A 19,968-nucleotide genomic window follows, 5' to 3' on the forward strand; every position below is an offset into this window, starting at 1 on the left:
TCAATTTATTCTTCTTCGGGAGGGCGTGTACCCTCCTCCGGTACGCCTACTGGGCTTGGCCATCAGTGTAGGTGTCTAGGACAACCCCTCCTGGGCGGGAAAAGGCGCGCCCCGGCTACGCCGCTTCGGGCATACCAGCCGAGACCCGCCCCCCGCCCAAAATGGTTTCCCGGGAGGATCGGGGCACCCAACCATACGTTCGGGGGGACCGAGTGGTCGCCCCTTTCCATTTTGAGTGGTAATCAACAATTGTCAAAATAAATCTGAAACCTTGGTTCAACCCACCCACAAGACCTAAAAAGTCCATTCCTAGCTTCTCCCAGGGATTCCTGGGAAAGTTGACAGGTGATAAAGGAGAATTATATATGTGTGAAGAGACTTTTCAGCATGGGAGCAAACACAGTTGTTTAACAAAGTCTCCAGACAAATATCCATTCCAGGCCACCAGTAGTGTAGCCTCAATCTTTTTTGTGCTTGTGATTCCCCCATGACCTTTGTGAGCTAGCGCAATCATTTTCTCTGATTGAAGTTGGAGGAATGAGTAGGAAACCTCAAAATAAAATTTTCCTCAAGACTCAACTCCTCCTTAATTTTAGAAAAAGGAAGTACATTTTTGTCAAGTTGATTTTCTCTTGGCCATCCCAAAGATATAAATCCTCTAAGAATTTCTTGAGAAGAATCTTCTGCCGAGGCTTTTACCCAATCAGATTGAGATAGAACATTCTCCATTAATCTCAAGCCTTCAAGCAGACTGATTACAACTTCTTTATCATCCAACACAGTCTCAAGCTCAGAATCCTGTAATGGACACCTGGATAAGAAATCTGCTTTGAAATTTCCCACCCGGTATGTGTCATGACAAAATTAAAATCATAAAGTTTAGAAAACAACCGAACCAGCCTAGGACTAGCATTTTGATGTAAAGGAAGTTAGGAGGCCAATAAAAGGTTGTAAGGCATTTATTATGCACTACAGAGAAAAGCTGGTGATCCCATCAAAAAGCAGAGAGCTAACTGACTGGGCAGAACACAGTGGAAAATGACATCAGGAAAATGGAATGTCAAACTTAAAGAGATAGAGCAAAACATAAGTGGAGAGAATACAACATATCCTCTTCCCTTCGTATGGAAGAAGCAGAAGAAAAAAAAAACAAAATACAAGCACATGCTCATCGTTACAGAGAGAAAACTTATTTGCAAACAAAATCATGCAAGTAACCTGGAGGTCTTCTAACCCTCTGAACTCTACCAACATTGTTCTCCTTAGAAGGAACATCGCGGCTACACTCTGCCTTTTTGTACAGAGCCACACGCCTCAAGTTCCAACTTTCGCCGTTGAATAGAGTTATGAACCTTCGATGAACAGACCTAACCTTGAATGGTCCCCTGAACTTGGTCAACCCGACCCCAACTCGACCAGGCTTGACTTTCACCCAATCATTCACCGCAATCTTACAGCTACCATCCGGTTCACACACAGCGCTGGGATTTTCAGGACCAACATTTATCAACTCTTTCATCCAGGCGGCAACCAACTTGGTGCCAGCTGAACGCCCCCTCATGGTGTTAAAAGGAATCGTTCCAGTCACACCATTCTCAGTGGTTCTGTAGGCCCAGACCAGGTCGTTTACCAATTCTCTCACATCTGTTCTGGACGAAATTGCCATCTGAATTGCACCTTTAACCATCCTGTTCGCCCTCTCGACTATACCATTCCCCTGGGGATTGTAAAGAGAGGTCCTTGAATGTGCAATTCCACATTTTTTTAAGAAATTGGCCATCTCCAAGGAAGTCAACTGGGTCCCATTGTCGGTGATAATCCTGGTAGGAAAACCTTCTTCTCTAAAAATGTCACTCAACACAGTGATAGTGTTGTTGGTAGTGATTTCCTTCATGAACTTAACCACCAACCACTTTGAGAAAACGTCAACAATCACCAACCCAAACCTCATATCTTGGCTCAACTGGTGGAACGGGCCAATGAAATCAAGACATATAGTATGCCATGGACACCCCGGGTCACTTATTGATCCGCAACTGGAATGACTGCCAACTTTGAGCCTCTTTTCACTCTCCAAGCAGTCCGTACATTTTTCCACCCACTGAGAGATTTCCAAGTCCATGCCGGGCCACCAAAAATTCTCCCTAACTCTCCTCTTGGTGAGAGACTGTCCCAGATGGCCTTCATGGGCTAGTTTGAATATAGCAAACCTGACGCCTTGTGGAGGAATAAACTTATCTTCCATTAAAATCAAGGAGCCATCTTTGTCCAAGACAGAAAGCTGATCAAGGACTTTCAAATATGGGCGAACTGCTGGGGATAGGCAACTCTCTCTCCTCGGACCTTTTACGATCAAGTCCTTCACCTCTCTCAACACCACATCCTTTGCCATGGAGGTATTCCACAAATCCTTGCCAATTGCCCCGCCACAGATATCTATTACTTCATCCACAGCAGCTACAGACCCTTCAGAATTGAATGATTCAACTCCCAGCTTGTCTACTAACTCCCAAGGTAGTGGAAGCCTAGAGAGACCATCGGCTTGGCAGTTCCTCCAACCTGGGATGTACTCAACTGTATACAGATATTCCTGAATCCTAGCAGCGAGTCTAGCTAACCTCGCAGAACCCTTTCCGGCCCCACCAGGTGACAGAATTTTAACCAAGGGTTTGTGGTCTGTCAAGAGCGTAAACTTAAACCCCCACAAATACATCCTGTAATACTCGCAACCCCACGCCGCAGCTAAAGCTTCACGCTCAATAATAGAGTAATTCCTCTCAGCTGTTGTGAGCGTCCTTGAAGCGAAAGCCACAGTCTTGAGTCCAGACTCATGTACTTGAGCCAAAACCGCACCAACACCCACAGCACTGGCATCCACAGTCAAGACAGACCTACGGTTGGTATCAAATGGTGTAAGGATGCCTGCATCACAAATCTCATCTTTGATTTTTCTGAAACATTCTTCTTGCTCCACATCCCACACAAACTTGCATCCTTTCCTCAACAACACCTTAATATTTTCAGTCTTCTCTGCAAAGTCCCTTACGAATTTGGCATAATATTCAATGAGGCCGAGAAACGACCTCAACTGATCTTTGTCGCTCGGAGCTGGTGCATTCCTGATGGAGTCTAATAAGTCACGTTTGGGTTTCACACCATCGATAGATAGGGTATAACCAAGGTATTCAACTTCCTCCACTGCAAATTTACATTTCTCTTTCTTAAGAGTTAATCCAGCTTGTTCCATTCTTTCTAGAACAGTTTTTAAGATCAGATTGTGTTCCTCTACAGTCTCACCAAATATTAGAACGTCGTCTTGGAAATACACCACGTTGTTCACTCCCTTCAGTACAGCCCCCATCATTCTCTGAAACACTCCGGCTGCAGAGGCAAGTCCGAAGGGCATACGTGTGAATTGGTAAATCCCCTCGGTCGTTATAAAAGCTGTCAAGGCTTTTGAGTCTTGGTGTAACTTTATCTGATAAGCGCTGCGGAGGTCCAGCTTGGAGAAGTACTTCCCCCCTTTTAATGACAAGACCAACTCGTTGATGTTTGGTAACGGGAAGTTATCTACTACAATGTTCTGGTTCAGGGTGCGAAGGTCCACACAGAAACGAAATTTTCCATCAGATTTGGTTGTAATAACTACGGGAGAAATCCAGGGTGATGTTTCGATTTGTTCTATCACTCCCTGATCCAACATTTCCTTCAACATCTTTTTCACTTCCTCCCGTGCAATGAATGGAACCTTCCTCACCTTGTGTTGCATAGGCATGGCATCATCACGCAATACAATCTTATGCACATAACCTCTCAACTCTCCAATGTGCTCATCAAACAAACACTGCATCCCTTCAACAATTGAATCCGTAGTTATGCTATCCACAACCATCACCTGTTGTGCTGCCCTAGGATTAATGATTATACCAAGGTCATACTGTTGCCCCCATCCCAAGATTGCTGGGCCTGATCTAGATATATACACCTTCCCTTTGACGGAACGATCCTTAAATGATATCACACATACCATGAACCCAATTACATCTATGCTCTCACCTTGGTAACCACAGGGACTAATATCACTAGGTAATAGTTGCACATCTTTCCAATTTTCTAAATACATATCCTTGGGAATAATCGTCCACAATGACCCTGGATCGACCATTAGCTGGGTCTCTATCTTATCAATAAGAAATTGAGCTTTGGGCCTGAACCTTCTACCGGGCTCACCTTCACTGACCCCTTCCTCACCCAAGCACAATATTTTGTTGGCACCCTCAACACCAACAACGTCCCTCACTATTTCCCTGTTTTCTACAACAGCTACTTTGTCTGCATTTCCTCCCCTGCACATCTTGGAGAAGTGTCCCTTCCTCCCACACTTCCTACAGACCTTGTCGATAGCAAAACATCTCCTAAAATCTGAGTTATGAAAAGTGCTTCCACACCTACTACACATCCTACCTTGATATCTGTTCCTGTCACTTCCTGAAAACCCATTGTTGTATTTCTTCGGACCTCTTTCGCTCAAATCTACACTTTTCCTGCTCACAGCAGCAACTTCATCTTGTTCAACACAAGAAACACCATTCCCTTGAATGTTTTCCTTCCCATTATCTCTCTTTTCCATCTCTCTCATACATGCATTCGATTCTTCAACTACCTTCGCTATATCAATGGCCATTTGTAGGGTCGGATTTTTTGCGGCCCACAGTTTTTCCTGCATCTTTTTATTGCGACATTGAACTATCAGTTGGTCACGTATCATTTCGTCTCTTATCTCTCCAAAACTACATTTAATGGACAGTTCTCGTAACCTAGCTACAAATTGGTCTACTGATTCTTCGTTCCTCTGGGGTTGGGTGTAAAATTTATGCCTGGCCATAACAATGTTTACTTCCTTTGCATACTGCTTCTTCATGCGAGCTTTTGCTTCAGTATACACATTGGTTATTGCCCTCCCATCTTGATTTAATCCTACTGGAAGATATTTAAAGGAACGCTGGCCTTCCTTGCCTAGAGCGCTTAACAACAGGGCTTTCTTTCTAGTTGCACTAAAATCCTTTCCATCAAGTGCTTCTATGTAGTTCTCGAAAATGTCTATCCATTCATCCCACTCGATGGGTGGATCCCCAGTTGTTTGTAGAAACATGGGAGGTACTATAACGTTTAAATTCTCCATCTTATTTTAATTAGCCTTGTATACACTGTATTCTTATATGTTATATATATTCAACTGGAATGCTCCTCACAATGTCTTAATCTTCCACTTTGCACTCTCTCTTTTTATTAATGTCCATTACGCTGCTCCTCTCAATGTTTAAATGCTACTCTCTCTTCTTAATAATGTCAATAACACTGCTCCTCTCAATGTCTTAATGCTACAGTTCAAATAACTAAAGTAATCTCTTTTCCTTTTTAATCATATCAATTGCACTAGCCATTGCTTGTTGTGTAAAACGCTTACCGTGTTGGTTTTACTTGAGATGAGTTACACAGGTTTGATCCACAGGTTTGATTTGTGTCGATAGGGCAACATGCAGCGTTGAAAATGTGTAACACTAAGTAAAAAAAAAAAGGCAGAAACACTTTGGGGAGCGTAGTTAGCGTTAACGTTAGCGATCGAGGTTGCCTGGTAACCAGAGTTGAATCAAAGATGGCGCCTGACGCTTACGTAGCGTTTCTGCGTCATCTCCGCTGTCACTTTTATGATTTACGCTGCCTGGCGCCTGACGCTTGCTCACTTTCCTGTGTGACGTGATCGACTCTGTTCAGCAAAGAAGGACGTTCCAAAGTAAGTTCTCTCTTCAGCTCGTGTTATGTAGCTCGTGCAGGTTTTCGAAAAATGCTCGGCGCTTGTTCAAAAGATGCAACAAGTTAGTCAATACTATGTGATGTAAAGGAAGTTAGGAGGCCAATAAAAGGTTGTAAGGCATTTATTATGCACTACAGAGAAAAGCTGGTGATCCCATCAAAAAGCAGAGAGCTAACTGACTGGGCAGAACACAGTGGAAAATGACATCAGGAAAATGGAATGTCAAACTTAAAGAGATAGAGCAAAACATAAGTGGAGAGAATACAACACATTTCTTGTCCCCTTATCATTCCACATAAAAATTAGAGGCTTATGGTCCGAAATCAGGGTAAATTCTCCGACCTAAACATAGGTGGAGAAGTGTTTAACACCCCACACACAAGCTAGGGCCTCTTTCTCTATGGTGCTATAGTTCTTTTCAGAAGAAGAGTTGACGTGACGCAAATGCAATGATATTCTCGTTTCCCTCAACCATCTGACTAATCACAGCACCCAATCTAATATTACTGACATCAACCGTGATGTATGAAGTGTCATTGTATGAAGTGTCATCTTGATTAAAAGATTTGAGAGCAGGAGCAGTGATTATCAAATTCTTCAGTTTCTCAAATGCCAAAGTTTGTTCATTGCCCCACATAAACTTGATCTTGTTCCTAGTTAAAAATCTAAGAGGTTCACTAATCAGGGCAAACTTTTGAACAAACCTCGAGTAGAATTCGCTCAACTCTAAGAATGACCCCAACTGATCTTTAATAGCAGGTCGAGCACATTCACGGATACCCTTCAACTGTTTGGGACCAATACCTTTGAGAGATGACATGACCTAGGTATTCTACCTGATCTAATAAAAATGTACACTTCTGTTTGACAGTCATTCCATATTTGTATAGTCTACCTAAACTTGGTCTAATTTTGAAAGATGTTCCTGCACTGAATTGGTAGAGATTAATAGGTCATCCTGATAAGCTAAAACGTCTTTAACACCTCCAAACAGTTGGTACATTAATTTTTGAAAAACCGAGGCTGCAGAAGCCAGACCAAACGGTAACCTAAAAAATCTGAAAGCACCACATGGCGTGTTAAATGCAGTTAGGTCTTTGGAGTCATCCTGCAATTCAATTTGGTGGTAAGCGGCTCTTAAATCTATGGTGGAGAAGACCTTCGTTCCTTTTAACTGAGCCAACAGGTCCTGGATGCGGGGTAAGGGAAAACAATCAATTTGAATATTTTTATTTAGTGATCTCAGATCAATACACAATCTGAGCTCATCGCAATTCTGTTTAAGAGCGACTACAATGGGAGAAATCCAGAGCGATGAATCAATTTGTTCAATAACTCCATCATTGCATAATTGATCAAGATGATTTTTTAGTTTATCTCTAATACGGAGAATGACATGTCTAACCTTGTGAATAGTCGGAAAGGCATCCGGTTTCAAAATTATTTTATGTTCAAAGCCTTTGAATGAACCGAAACTATCAGAGAAGACATCACAATGGTGTTGATCACAGCTTCTAATGATAAGTCATCAATGACCACTGAACTCACATTCTTGGAACGATCAAGGGAAATGGGTTTATCAGTACCAGGTCTTAATACCATACCAAATTTTCCTTGATCCTTCAAACCAAGGATATTATAACCCTTATTTGCTATATTGATCTTAGATTCAATGATCCTGTCTTTAAAGGTGAGACTATCATTAAAATAACCCATCATGTCAACCTCCTGTCCATTGAAAGCTACTGTACGAATGTCAGGAGGTATTAGATCAATTCCTTTCCATTCTTTAAAGACAAATATATCGACAGGATAGTAACAGGAGCCTCTCCAATTTTCATATCACATATGGGATCACCACCGTTAGAATCTTGGAGTGAATCAACCAAATAATTGGATAATAGGACCTTTTTAATGGACTCATTATGCTTAACAATGCCCACCTCATTTTAAATATCCATTTCGAGATACATCGTTTTAGACTTAAATTTGCATGCAGAAGCAAGATGTCCTATTTTCTTGCAATTGGCACATTGTTTCTTTAAGGCCGGACAAGGAGAGTTAGCAAGATGTGCTTTTGACCCACATCTGAAACACTGGAGATTCTTCCCCCTTTTTCAAGTCATTTTTGCTAATAGATTTATCTCTATGAGAAATCTGAGAAAAGTGTTGACACTTTATCTACCGATTCAGTAATAGTGGGCTTGACAAAATTACTACGAAGTTCTTTAGAAGCAGAGACATCTCTCAATGCCCCTTGCTAATTCTAAAGTTTCAGCAAGTGAAGGATTCCTACAACATAAGATCTTTCTTTGAATTTCATTGTTAAAACAATTTACCACCAATTGATCCCTTAAATACAGTTCGATAGGACCCTCAAACTCACAAGACACAGCGAGAATTCTTAATTCTGCTAAGAAGGTATCAATACTTTCATGTTCTGTTTTCTGGTGTAAAACTTGTCTTTCAACAATTATACTCGGCTGATCTTTAAAATGTTTTTTAATCTCGCCACTGCCTCAGTGCATTCATTTCATTTATCAGAAGGTGGGAGCAAAACTGTAGGTTGATTATCAAAAATTCTGTCCTTCCGAACCTAAAGCACTATATAGCATGGCGTTTTTCCTAGTGGGAGAAAATTTTACTCCATCAATAACTAATATGTAGCTGTTAAATGCTTTAAACCATTGGACCCATTTAATTTTAGGTGTGCCAGGCTCAGGGAGAAAAGGTGAAGGAAGTACTGCCGTTTGTAAAGCCATAATGTAACACAGGAAATATAGAACTAATGGAATCACCAGAAAATGGCAATACTAATTTTGTGAAAGAACAAAGTAGTTACACAGAAAACTATAGATCTTAAATATGAAATCTTTTTGAAACTTCCTACTTTGCTAGAAAATAAACATTCTCATGGCATTTATATTATTATACCAATGAAACTAGGTCGTGACCTTAAGATGAACCATTTGGCCTGAATGAAAATATGAAACAAACACTATGTATTCTAGCATATAAATTATTAAAGAAACAGTATAGAAATCAGAATACTATCTGAATGAAACAACAACTCCATGTTAAAGAAGCTGTGCATATCAGCGTGCGAATGCACACAAAAATTAAAACTTTAAAGTGTCTAGTTGAAAAATATAGCTTCTTGTAAAGCAGGGTATAAATACCAATTTTATCACCAAGTCGAAGCTGTATAAATACCAATTGTATCACCAAGTTGCAGCTGTCAAAGATTACTTCAAAAATTGTAACCGGGAAAAGTGTTTCCGCTAAAAACTCCTTGGCGAACTGAAAACAAAATGGTTGCCACGTTGAACATCAGAGCGTAGACACGTAGAAGCATATGATCAACGAGATGATGGATGAAGGGAAGACACTCGAGTGCTCACGCTCGTGACGTATGACCAGCGAGATGAATAATGGTAGAGAAAAGTCGCTGTCGAATGTTCGTGGTGAATTCCGGAAAGGAGCGGTGATGTCTGCTCAGAGAGAAGGACAACGAAAATGAAGACCACAGTGTTCTAAATCAGCCGGTGAAAATTTTAAAAGATGCTATAAAGTTCACAAGTATCCAAAGGTTGAAAATGAAAATATTTCATCAAAAATGTGATCAAAATGGTTTTAAATGAATAAAAGCAAGCCAAAATAACGCGCAAAGAGTCTAGCATTCAAATGAGTACTTCTACGAGTAGCGTATGCAGCGAAGCTCCCAGTAGATAAAATATGAATCCATAACAATAGAGCTTATAACGAGGAGTGTTGATCAAAAAGCTCAAATTGAGGTTAAGAATTCAAATGCTACGAGCCTGCATCGAAGAAATTAATAAAACTCCCAGTAGAGTCATACTCAAAAGCGCGATTAAGAATTTAAAGGCTTGTAAACATCTTCAGAGTTAAGCTGGATGTAATTGAAAAGTTATTAGAAAACTTCTCAATTGAGGAGGATAATCTTCTTAAAGATGAGCAGATCTTCCATCAATTAACAAGAAGCACTGTAGGTCTGATAGGATCTTTTGTCCAAAAGCGATGGCTTCAGGGAGTACTGACTTGACCATCTCGTCGCCAAAATTATGTTGCAACCAATAAAGAGATGAGAAGGTATTATAAGAATAAAGTTTATTCTTATACAAGAGCAGCCCTCCGATCCAAACAGTGTTTCTTCCATCAGCTTCAGCTTATACTGGACACTACAAGCCCAACATTCTAAACTTCTAAGCACATCCAATTGAAAGATGCAATGCCAACATAACATAGTTAAAGGTATATGAATGAAAATATAATAAAAAAATGATAAATGAACCTAAATAATAAATGAACATAAGACATAACAGACTAACAAGCTACTTACAACATCAGAAGCCAGCATTTAAGGACAAAGACACAAGCCAATCAAAAATATGGGCGGGAGTAGGCAGGGATTCTCTCACATACTGAACTACAACAGAAGTTGGATCTATGAAAGTTAATTTGTTTTAGTGTTAGTGGTTTATTAGTGCTTCTGTGATTGTCTTCAAGAACTCTGTATGTTCTCTTTAGATGTGTAGAAGTGCCACTTACACAAATCTGTTCATTGAAAGGGTTAATTCTGACAGCATTGCCATAAGTATTTCCAGTCTCATTCAATCAAATTCAGGCACTACTGTCAATCGATTTGAATTTTGTATTGAGCGATCACTAATGACGTGGGGCCCATATCACAACCATTTGCACATTTTCAGACCTACCTGAGTCAACCACCTTGGAAACAGGTTTTCCCGCCTTGAAAGCCATATGTCCCAGGATGGAAAAAATTGCAAATCCGGCAAAGACGCTTGTAAGGCAATTGGTAATACAAACAAATATGGCGTCCGAATAGCAGTTGTTGTTGAATTTATTGTAGGAAGACAGAGCTACCAGACCTCCCCAAGCCACTGACAGAGAAAAGAAGATTTGTGTCGCGGCATCTTTCCAAACCTAAAACAGAATCAGAATTTCATAAATACATGGATGAAATTTGAGGAAAACGTTGACATACAGTACAAAAACAAATGTTTACATGGGTGTGAAGACTTCATATATGAAATGTTCTATTTAAGTTTTGTGTCAATGAATGCAGCCTGCTGTGCCTCCTGAACAGCAAATTATGTTTAAGAACAAGAGAAGGAATAACTTTGCCTAGACTGCAGTGCAAGTTTACATAAACATTACGAAATTGCAGATGTATGACATTACAACGTAAACTTTTACAACACATGCTTTTAAAATACTTTTTTAAAAGCAATTTTAACACCGCGGGGTGCTTACTTCAGGGAAGGTGCTGGTCAGAGTTGTAATGGCATGTGTTGTATTAGCATTCATTGTAATAGAACTTGCATTGTATTGGCTGTGCTATAATGGAGTTTTCCCCGAAAATACATTAGCACTGACCGATTATCGCCTCAATGCATTTGCACCATCTAAAAATTACAATTAGCCCTGGTTGACCAGTGTAAATCGTGATGCAAATGGTAATTATCTTTGAATATTGGGCCTTGGTGCAAGTAGGTAACACCACGCTAATTCAAAATGGTGAAGTATATTTTGAACTAAGCTGTTTACATGCTGTAATTGTCTATGCAAAGGCAACTTTATCTACGTAACAGAACGCATGTGAAACATGAACACAAGGGGGCAAAGAGCACCATTCGGTTACTGACTGCTCACAATAAGTGGAGCTTACAGTAGCAGTCTGGTGTGGACCACCATGCGTGTTACCTACTCTCACTGAAATGGGACTGCTTCACATTCAAAGACTAATAGTATATTCTCCATGATATGTTCAGTTTTTAGGGGTTCTATATCCAGGCAAAGAAAAGCACACAAGGGGGAAATCAGAGGAAAGACCGACAAGCATTAGCAACCCCAATAGGTCTCACCTGTGCAAGAGCTCTTGCGTTTGAGCCATGTTCTACACCGGGGAGGAGGGGAGGGGGGTTGGGGGGGGGGGGGGGGGGAAGAGGGGAAGAGAGGGAGAGAGAGAAAAAGAGAAAGAGAAAAAAGAAATTGAGAAAGCGAGAGAAAGAGAAAGAAAGACATGGACTGGAGCGGCCTATAGTAGCATAGAGTGGAGTAGTGGCATAGAGTGGAGTCGGGTGGCGTGGAGTAGAGTGGCATAGAGTGGAGTAATGCATCTTCGTGAAGGGCCCTAGACTGGAGGGTCACAGAGTATCGTGTTGAAGAGTGGAGTAAAGTATTGTGATGTGGAGTGGTGTACATTGACATAGCGTAGACTTGAGTAAAGTGTCAGCGACTTGGCATAGTGTAGAGTGGGCTAAAGTGGCATGAAGTGTCGTTGAATGGTGTAAAGTGGCATAGTGTGTTGGAGAGGGGATTGGTGTATACTGTGAGACTGGAGGGGTGTGGAGTGAAGGGGCACAGTTGTAGGGCATACAGTGGCGTAAAGTGTTTTAGAGTAAGAGTTAAGTGCTGTAGAGTGGAGTGGCATAGAGTATCCTGGAGGAAGGAGTCAGCGTGGCGTGTTTTGTAGAGTGGAATAGAGTGTCGCTGAAAGGGGTGGTCAAGAGTGAAGTACAGTGGCCTACAGTGATGTGGTATAGAGTGGAGTGTGGCTGAGTAAGGTGGGTGAGAATTACCCCATTAATGAGTTAATCCATACATGCAAAGCTTTGATGGCTATGGGTAGTAACTGTAGCATTTGCAAGAATTCCAGTATGTTTGTGTGAAAAAAAAATGCTTGTTTCGAATTTGGTAGTGGGATTGGAGGCCATGCAACTATGTAAAGACAGACAAATAATTCAGTTTCTAGGTATTCTTATAGTCTGCCTTTGCACCAACCACATATGCATCTTGCTTTCTATTACTTGGCATTTCTAACCTTTGAAAGGACTGTAACTGGAATGGTAAGTGCCTCTGTTCGGAGGCATATTTGGTTCCTACCAGTTATGTATCACTTTCATGACTCAACATTCGGAAAATGTAAATTTAAATTGATACTTGTATAGCGCACTACTCACCCGCAAGGGTCTCAAGGCGCTTGTATGAATACCGCTGTGGAACCCATCCTGGTTTTCCCTGTGTGGCGCCCACTCCTGGACACCCCCAAGGTGGAGGCCAGGCATCCTTAGCGTTGTGGGGGCCGTTGTGGAGATTAATCAGGCTATTGCCCAGAGTGGGACTCAATGATTGGAATGGGCACCGAGGCGAGAATCATCAGGTCCGTGGAATTTTGAGTCCAAGACACGCCGCGGCGGGGAATTGAACCCTGGTCCCGGGCTAGACCTTTGCATCAGGGTCTGCTGCTCTAACCATTGAGGCACACTTGCATGTAACATTCTCTTCATATTTATATTGTACACTACAAGTAATGTTTATTTGAAATTGGGACAAGGATGTAGTCAATACAATTTTCCAAGCAGTTAATTTTCTGCATATGGTTCCCAAGCATCCTGGATTTAGCGGGAAATATCCAGTTTTCCACCTCTTGCCCCAGCAAACTACAGTAAGGAATATGCTACTTACCAGTATGAATCTGTTCTTGGCATGTAGGGCTACTGACATTCATATCTGTGCATAGATCGCCACCTAATGTTGGGTCCGGATGATTGCATATTGTTGTCCGCGAAGAGTCTTCGAAGTATCACAAGATAGGTGGCTCCTCCCCTGGACTAGTGCGCATGGGCATCCTCTCCATCCCCAGATTTTTTTTTCGCCATTGTGGCAGAGATGGAGTGTAATACTGAAAGTGAGGACCATGCCTGAAAATGATTCTGAGTGCTACAGCTGCGACAGGCACCGGGGAGGAGGGCGGGCGATCTGAATGTCAGCAGCCCTACATGCCAAGAACAGATGCATACTGGTAAGAAGCATATTCCGTTCGAGGCATGTGGGCTGCTGAATCATATCTGTGCATAGAATAAATAGCAGATACCTCCTTAGCGGCGGTTGCCCGTGCCAGCTGCAGCAGTCTGAAAGAGTTCTGAGAACAGCCTGTCCTACAGCAGCTTGCTGTTTGGAGTGTACATCTACGCAGTAGTGTTTGGTAAATGTATGTATGATGGTCCATGTGGCTGCTCTACATATATCCTCTAGAGAAATCTTCCCTAGGAAAGCCCTGGATGCCCCTAGCTTGCGTGTGGAATGCACTCTTGGGGGAACTGTTAAAGTGCGTTTAGCCTTTTGATAACAGATTTGTATGCATTTAACAATCCATCTGGCTATACCCGATTTGGAAATAGGGTTGCCTTTGTGTTGTGGAGAGAAGGCAACAAACAGTTGTTTAGTCTTTCTAAAGTCTTTTGTCCTGTCGATGTAATGCAGGAGAGCCCTTTTAACATCTAAGGTGTGCAGTGCTCTGTCTGCCACTGAATCTGGGTTTGGAAAGAAAACTGGCAGTTCTATGTTATGTGGAACTGCGAGATTACCTTTGGCATGAACTTGGGGTTGGTGCGCAGCACTACCCTATTAGCATGAATTTGTAGGTAGGGCTCTTGAATTGTCAGGGCTTGAAGCTCACTGACTCTTCGATGGGATGGCTATTAGAAAAGCTACTTTCCATGTAAGAAACTGTATCGCACAAGAATGAAGAGGCTCAAAGGGGGGCCCCATGAGCCTGGTGAGAACGATGTTTAGATTCCAGACAGGCGAAGGAGGGTGTCTGGGAGGGATTACTCTTTTAAGGCCTTCCAAGAAGGCTTTAAAGGCAGGCACTCTGAAGAGTGAAAGATGCTGCCTGTTTTGAAGATAAGCGGCCATGGCAGCCAAATGTATCCTAATGGACGCATCCAGCGGATTAATGTCATTGTTGGAATAGTATAGGACAAAACTTTTTCATTTGGCTGCATAGCACGCCCTAGTTGTAGGTCGCCTTGCCTCTTTGATGATGTTCATACACTCAGGGGGCAAGTTGAGGTAGCCAAACTATGACCTCAGGAGCCAAATCGCTAGGCTCAACTGTTGCGGATCTGGGTGCTGAATGTCTCCACGGCTCTGAGTGAGGAGGCTGGGAGTGAGGCACCACTGAAAGTTCCAGGAACGTGGTGTACCAAGCTTGCCGTGCCCACGTTGGAGCAACCAGGATGAGCGTCATGGAGTGCTGCCGCAGTTTGTGTGCCACCAGCGGTATGAGTGGGGCTGGGGGAAAAGCATACGCAAATCTGCCTGACAAGTTCATCCATATTGCTTGCCCTGAGACTGCGGGTGTGGGAACCTGGCGGCGAAGTTTTGGCATTTTGCGTTCTCTTTTGTGGCAAAGAGGTCCATCTCTGGATGACCCCACTGCTGAAAGTATGGTTGGAGCACTGAGGGGTGAATCTCCCACTCGTGCATCTGATGACAGTGCCTGCTGAGCAGGTCCGCCATCTGGCTGGTTATGCCTGGGAGATGTTCCGCCATGAGGAAGATGTTACTCTGAATGGCCCACTTCCACATTCTCTGGGCTAGGTGAGAGCTGCGGGGAGTGTGTGCCTCCCTGTTTCTGGATGTAATACATGGCAGTCATGTTGTCCGTCCGGATCAACACGACCTTGTTGCACAGGTGCAACTTGAACGCTTTCAGTGCCATGAAGATTGCCAAAAGCTCCTAAAGATTGATATGCATCTTCTTCTGTTGTGCCGTCCATAGTCCCTGCACAGTGTAATGGAGGACATGCGCTCCCCAACCCTGGAGAGATGCGTCAGTTGTTAGCACTATCTGTGGGACAGGCTCTTGGAACGGTCGTCCCCATCAAAGGTTTTGTGGATTCCACCAATGCAGAGAGTTGTATGCACGACCGGTCACCAACACTAGGTCTTTCAGATGCCCATGAGCCTGGTACCACTGTCGTTCTAAGCATTCTTGAAGGGGACGCATGTGCAGCCTCGCGTGCGTGACTATGAATATGCAGGAGGCCATCATACCGATCAGCTGCATGAACATCTGCGCTGGGAGCGATTGTTGAGGCCTGAACCTCCGAATGAGCAGCTGCATGCTGTTGACTCTGGCAGAATTCGGCTGCGCTGTTGCCGTCAGAGTGTTCAATGTTGCCCCTAGGTACTGTTGCACATGGGCAGGCTGCAGGTGATTTTGCGTAGTTGAGTGAGAACCCTAGACTGTGAAGGAGGTGAATTGTGCGTGACATGTGGCTGGCACACTGCTGGGCCGACTTTGCTTGGACAAGCCAGTCGTCCAGGTAGGGATAGACATGAATGTGTGGTCTTCGAAGGTGCGCAGCCACAGTTGCTAAGCACTTGGTGAACACTCTGGGGGCAGTGGTGACCCTGAAAGGCAGGACCTTGAATTGGTAATGCTGATTGTTGATGGAGAACCGGAGATATTTTTTGTGACTTGGGTGAATGGGAATGTGGAAATATGGATCCTTGAGGTCCAGGGTCGCTAAGAAGTCTCCCTGACTGAGCAACGGCAGGACCTGCTGTAAAGTTTACATATGAAAGTGTTCTGACAGTATTTACTGGTTGAGGGGTCTGAGGTCTAGAATGGGCCGCAGGGAACCGTCCTTTTTTGGGATTAAGAAGTACAGAGATTACACTCCTGTACCTAGTTCTTCTGCAGGCACAAGCTCTATTGCCCCTTTCTTCAGCATGGAGAGTACTTCTTGCTGCAATAAGTGCATGTGCTCTGCGGACATAGGACGGTGCCTTGGGGGTATGTTGGGGGGGGGGGGATTGCGGGGGGGGGGGGCGGTGGAGGTTAGTTCCAGACAATAGCTGTAATGGATAAGTTGTCTCACCCACCTGTCCGTGGTAATGCCTTACCAGACTGGCAGGAACTGCTTGAGTCTTCCCCCGACAGGTGTTAGATGGTCAGGGGGCAGTGACAAGGCATCACTGCATGTTGGGAGCGGAGGATCTGGCATTGTTATTGCCACGTCCTCTGCCCTTGGCGCTGTTCCCACGGTATCCACCCCTGGTATTCTTTGTATAGGTGGATTGCGTGCTCCCTTTGGTGTACTGGGCTTGCTGTAAAGCCTGTCCTCTAGAGGCTCCCCTATTACCGGAGCGACGAAAGGAACTTCCCCGAAACTGCTGTGACTACAGAGCCCCCCTGGATTTTGCTGTCAGTGTCCTTTTTTATTTTTGAGGGTTGTGTCTACCTCGGGACCAAAAAGGAAGTCTGGGTTAACCGGCTGGTTGAGCAGAGTTGTTTGAATCTCGGGTTTGAACCCAGAGATGCGGAGCCATGCGTGACGTCTTAACATTACACTAGTGTTAATGGCCCTAGCTGCCATGTCTGCCGCATCCAGTGCGCATTTGATGGATGCATTAGAAATTAACTTCCCCTCCTGTATGATCATTTTTATAAGCCCCCAAGGGATGTTCAGGTGCAAGCTTCCGTTTATGGATGGTAAGCCTGCCCGATTCGGAGTCGATGAAGAGTGTCGACTGGTTGTCGTACGAGGGTTCTTGGAACACAACCTCTTCAGGGGTGGGTTTCGAAGGTGCAGACAATGTTTTGGAACGGTAAGGTGCCTTTGTGGTGTTCGAGATGCTTGGCTCGAGCCGTTGGCGGCAGACCGAATTTAATCGGAGGGTGGCTGACCTTTTTTGAGCTTGCCGTAGCGGTCGATCTGAGCTGCTTCGGCGACTCAGTAGTAAGTTTGCTTGATTGATTGCGTCGACTCTAGCTCCCGGTGCGTAGCATGCACGGCCTTGGGCGTCGATGTCACCTGCTGTTTCGGGTCGACTGGCTTTCGACTCAAGGTTTTTGCTTAGTAGCGGTTTGAGCGCTGAAATCTTCGGCTCGACAGCCTTCTTGGTCTGGAGGCCTTTGGTCTTGTCGCCATGTTTGTGAGTCGACGTCTAAGTCGACATCAACTGCGTCGAGGCGCCGAAGGGTCGTCGATAGTCTTTGACTTGACTGGCGTCGATCCGACGACCACTTTAAGTAGTTTCGGTTTCGATTTTGGCTCGGATTTCGAAGAATCGACCGATGGCTCCTTTGAAGTATTCTTAGCCTGGCTTGGACGCGGATCTATAGAATGTAAAGGAAGATCTTGGCTAAGGCCTTTCGGCGATGCCTCGACCCGAGCCGTAGGGAGCGTATTGTCTGTAGTAGGCCCCGCTACTGTGGGTGGGCCTGGCTAATCACTGGAGTCGTCAACGACGGCTCCGATGGCCCCCTCGTCGTCCCCTACCTCGACGAAGTCTTCTTCGTGGACTTATTCCTCATCTTGCTCGTCCACCTCGAAGTTGGAGTTATGCTCCGACGCTGGTTCCGACTGCTCGTCAGGATATTTTTCTTCGGCGCCTTCGTCACCGGCCTCGAAGATGTTGAAAGGCTTGGGCGCCGACCTTTGCGCTGACGCGTCAAACTCGAAGCGTCTTCTTGGAGTGGAACTTCGAGCAGGCCATACAGCTGGCCTCGTCGTGCTCGGGGGATAAACATTTATTGCACACTGGGTGCACATCAATGTGGGGGTATTACGAATTGCAGACGGGGCATCGTTTGAACGGGCTCCGATCCATCGTAGTGGTAGTTTGGGCCTTTGGTGTCGAAAGCGAAAAACTGCTTCCGACGTCCGGTTCAAAGAACTGGAGAAGAAACAGGCACCAAACGAAACTATACTGACGCTTCGCAGGCCTTTTGGCCTTAGTAAAGAGTTAATACAAATTTTCCCAACTGGAGTCGAGAAAGTACATCCGAACCCAATGGCGGAAAAAAACAATCTGGGGATGGAGAGGATGCCCATGCGCACTGTAGTCCAGGGGAGGAGCCACCTATCTCATGATACTTCAAAGACTCTTCCAGGACAACAATGTGCAATAATCCGGACCCAACACTAGGCGGCGATCTATGCACAGATATGAATTCAGCAGCCCACATGCCTCGAACATTTAGTTACTGCCCTGGTGTTCTGGGGTCAAATGACCACCTCACTCCACGTAATTATGTGCTCCATGTAATTATGGGCACAGATTCTGGTCTTGAACTTGGTCTATAAATCTTTGATTTCAGGTGTGTTGGTCTAAAAGCTCAATGGAAGCACAACAAGCATACATGCCTATAGACCCAACTTAGGTGGGAGACTCAAACTTTTAAAGAAAAAACCTGCTTTATTTTAGCTGTCTCCCACCTGAAATTGCCTCTGCTTCAATAGAATATGATATGCAGGAAAAATTGGCAAGGAGAAATCAATATTTTTTTTACTTGATCGTAGGGGACACTGAATGACCCTATTAAAAGAAAGAATCCACGCCATGTGGCAATATTTTTTTGAAAAATGATCTAACAACTAGATTATTCATGCAATACCCTCACACTTTAAAGTGTTCTAAACTATATAACAAAAACAGGGTTTACCCAAATCAACCTCCTATACACGGGTAAGGAACTGATGGAGCAAGGATTCGCACGTTAAGCGACTTGCTTGTATCATGAACCTCAAAATATTAATAAAATAAACCAACATGTTAGTCTTCCTAATTTTGCACATTTTCCATTACACGGGGTGTCTAAGTAACACTTGCCTATGTGTTATTAATCCTAATAAGCTTGCATTCTAAAAATGGTCGCTGCTACGCGGAAATTTACACTGTGCATGCCTCGGTCATACCCATGTGACGTACTCGCAGTTCTGGTGGGAATTTGTTGCTCATGCGCAATACAGCTAAAATGGCTGCTCTGTGTTCTCACATGCTTCGAGCTCGCATTGCCGCTTTTGCAAAGCTGTTTGTTCTGCACTTACCCCAATGCTATAGTCATCATAAAGTAATGTGAATAGTATAGAGTTTTTATGGTATACAGTGAAATCACTTATTCTGTGTTCTAAAACTGTTATTTTCCATTACATGGTACCTTAAGAAACGTGGCCTGCTATCTTTTGCCGCTCTCCATCTTGTGAAAGTGAGTCTGCGCGAGATCTGCGAGTCTCCACAGAAATGACCTTTGAACAAGCCAGATGGCAGCCCAAGCCAAGATGTGCCTGGGAGAAAACCCTCTCACCTAGTCGAAGAAGCCGAACTGTACATCAATTGATCCAATTGTACAAAAATATTGTATTCACCATTGTTAGTTGAAAACCATATGTTATGGGAAGCTGGAATTTAGGGGTGGGTACAAAGATTGAATATTAAGCCTGAGAGAGTCTAAAATTTAGGTGGTGTGATGACCTAACCTCCTCCGTGGTCCAATCAAAATTAAGGATCCTTACACTTGCAACATTGGGGGG

The 19,968-nt window shown here is 43.8% G+C and overlaps 1 protein-coding gene across 1 annotated transcript in view; it reads right to left on the reverse strand.

Annotated features, from left to right (window-relative positions):
- The window catches only part of LOC147668896 (sodium- and chloride-dependent neutral and basic amino acid transporter B(0+)-like), a 222,760-nt gene that overhangs the window by 116,097 nt on the left and 86,695 nt on the right, over nt 1-19,968 (reverse strand). Inside the window, exon 5 of the mRNA XM_086948371.1 lies at nt 10,552-10,780. Coding sequence (XP_086804497.1) covers nt 10,552-10,780 — 229 coding nt within the window. The remainder of the gene's footprint in view (nt 1-10,551; nt 10,781-19,968) is intronic.

Source organism: Lissotriton vulgaris, unplaced genomic scaffold (assembly GCF_964263255.1).
Source record: "Lissotriton vulgaris unplaced genomic scaffold, aLisVul1.2 SCAFFOLD_1195, whole genome shotgun sequence".
Taxonomy (NCBI): domain Eukaryota; kingdom Metazoa; phylum Chordata; class Amphibia; order Caudata; family Salamandridae; genus Lissotriton; species Lissotriton vulgaris.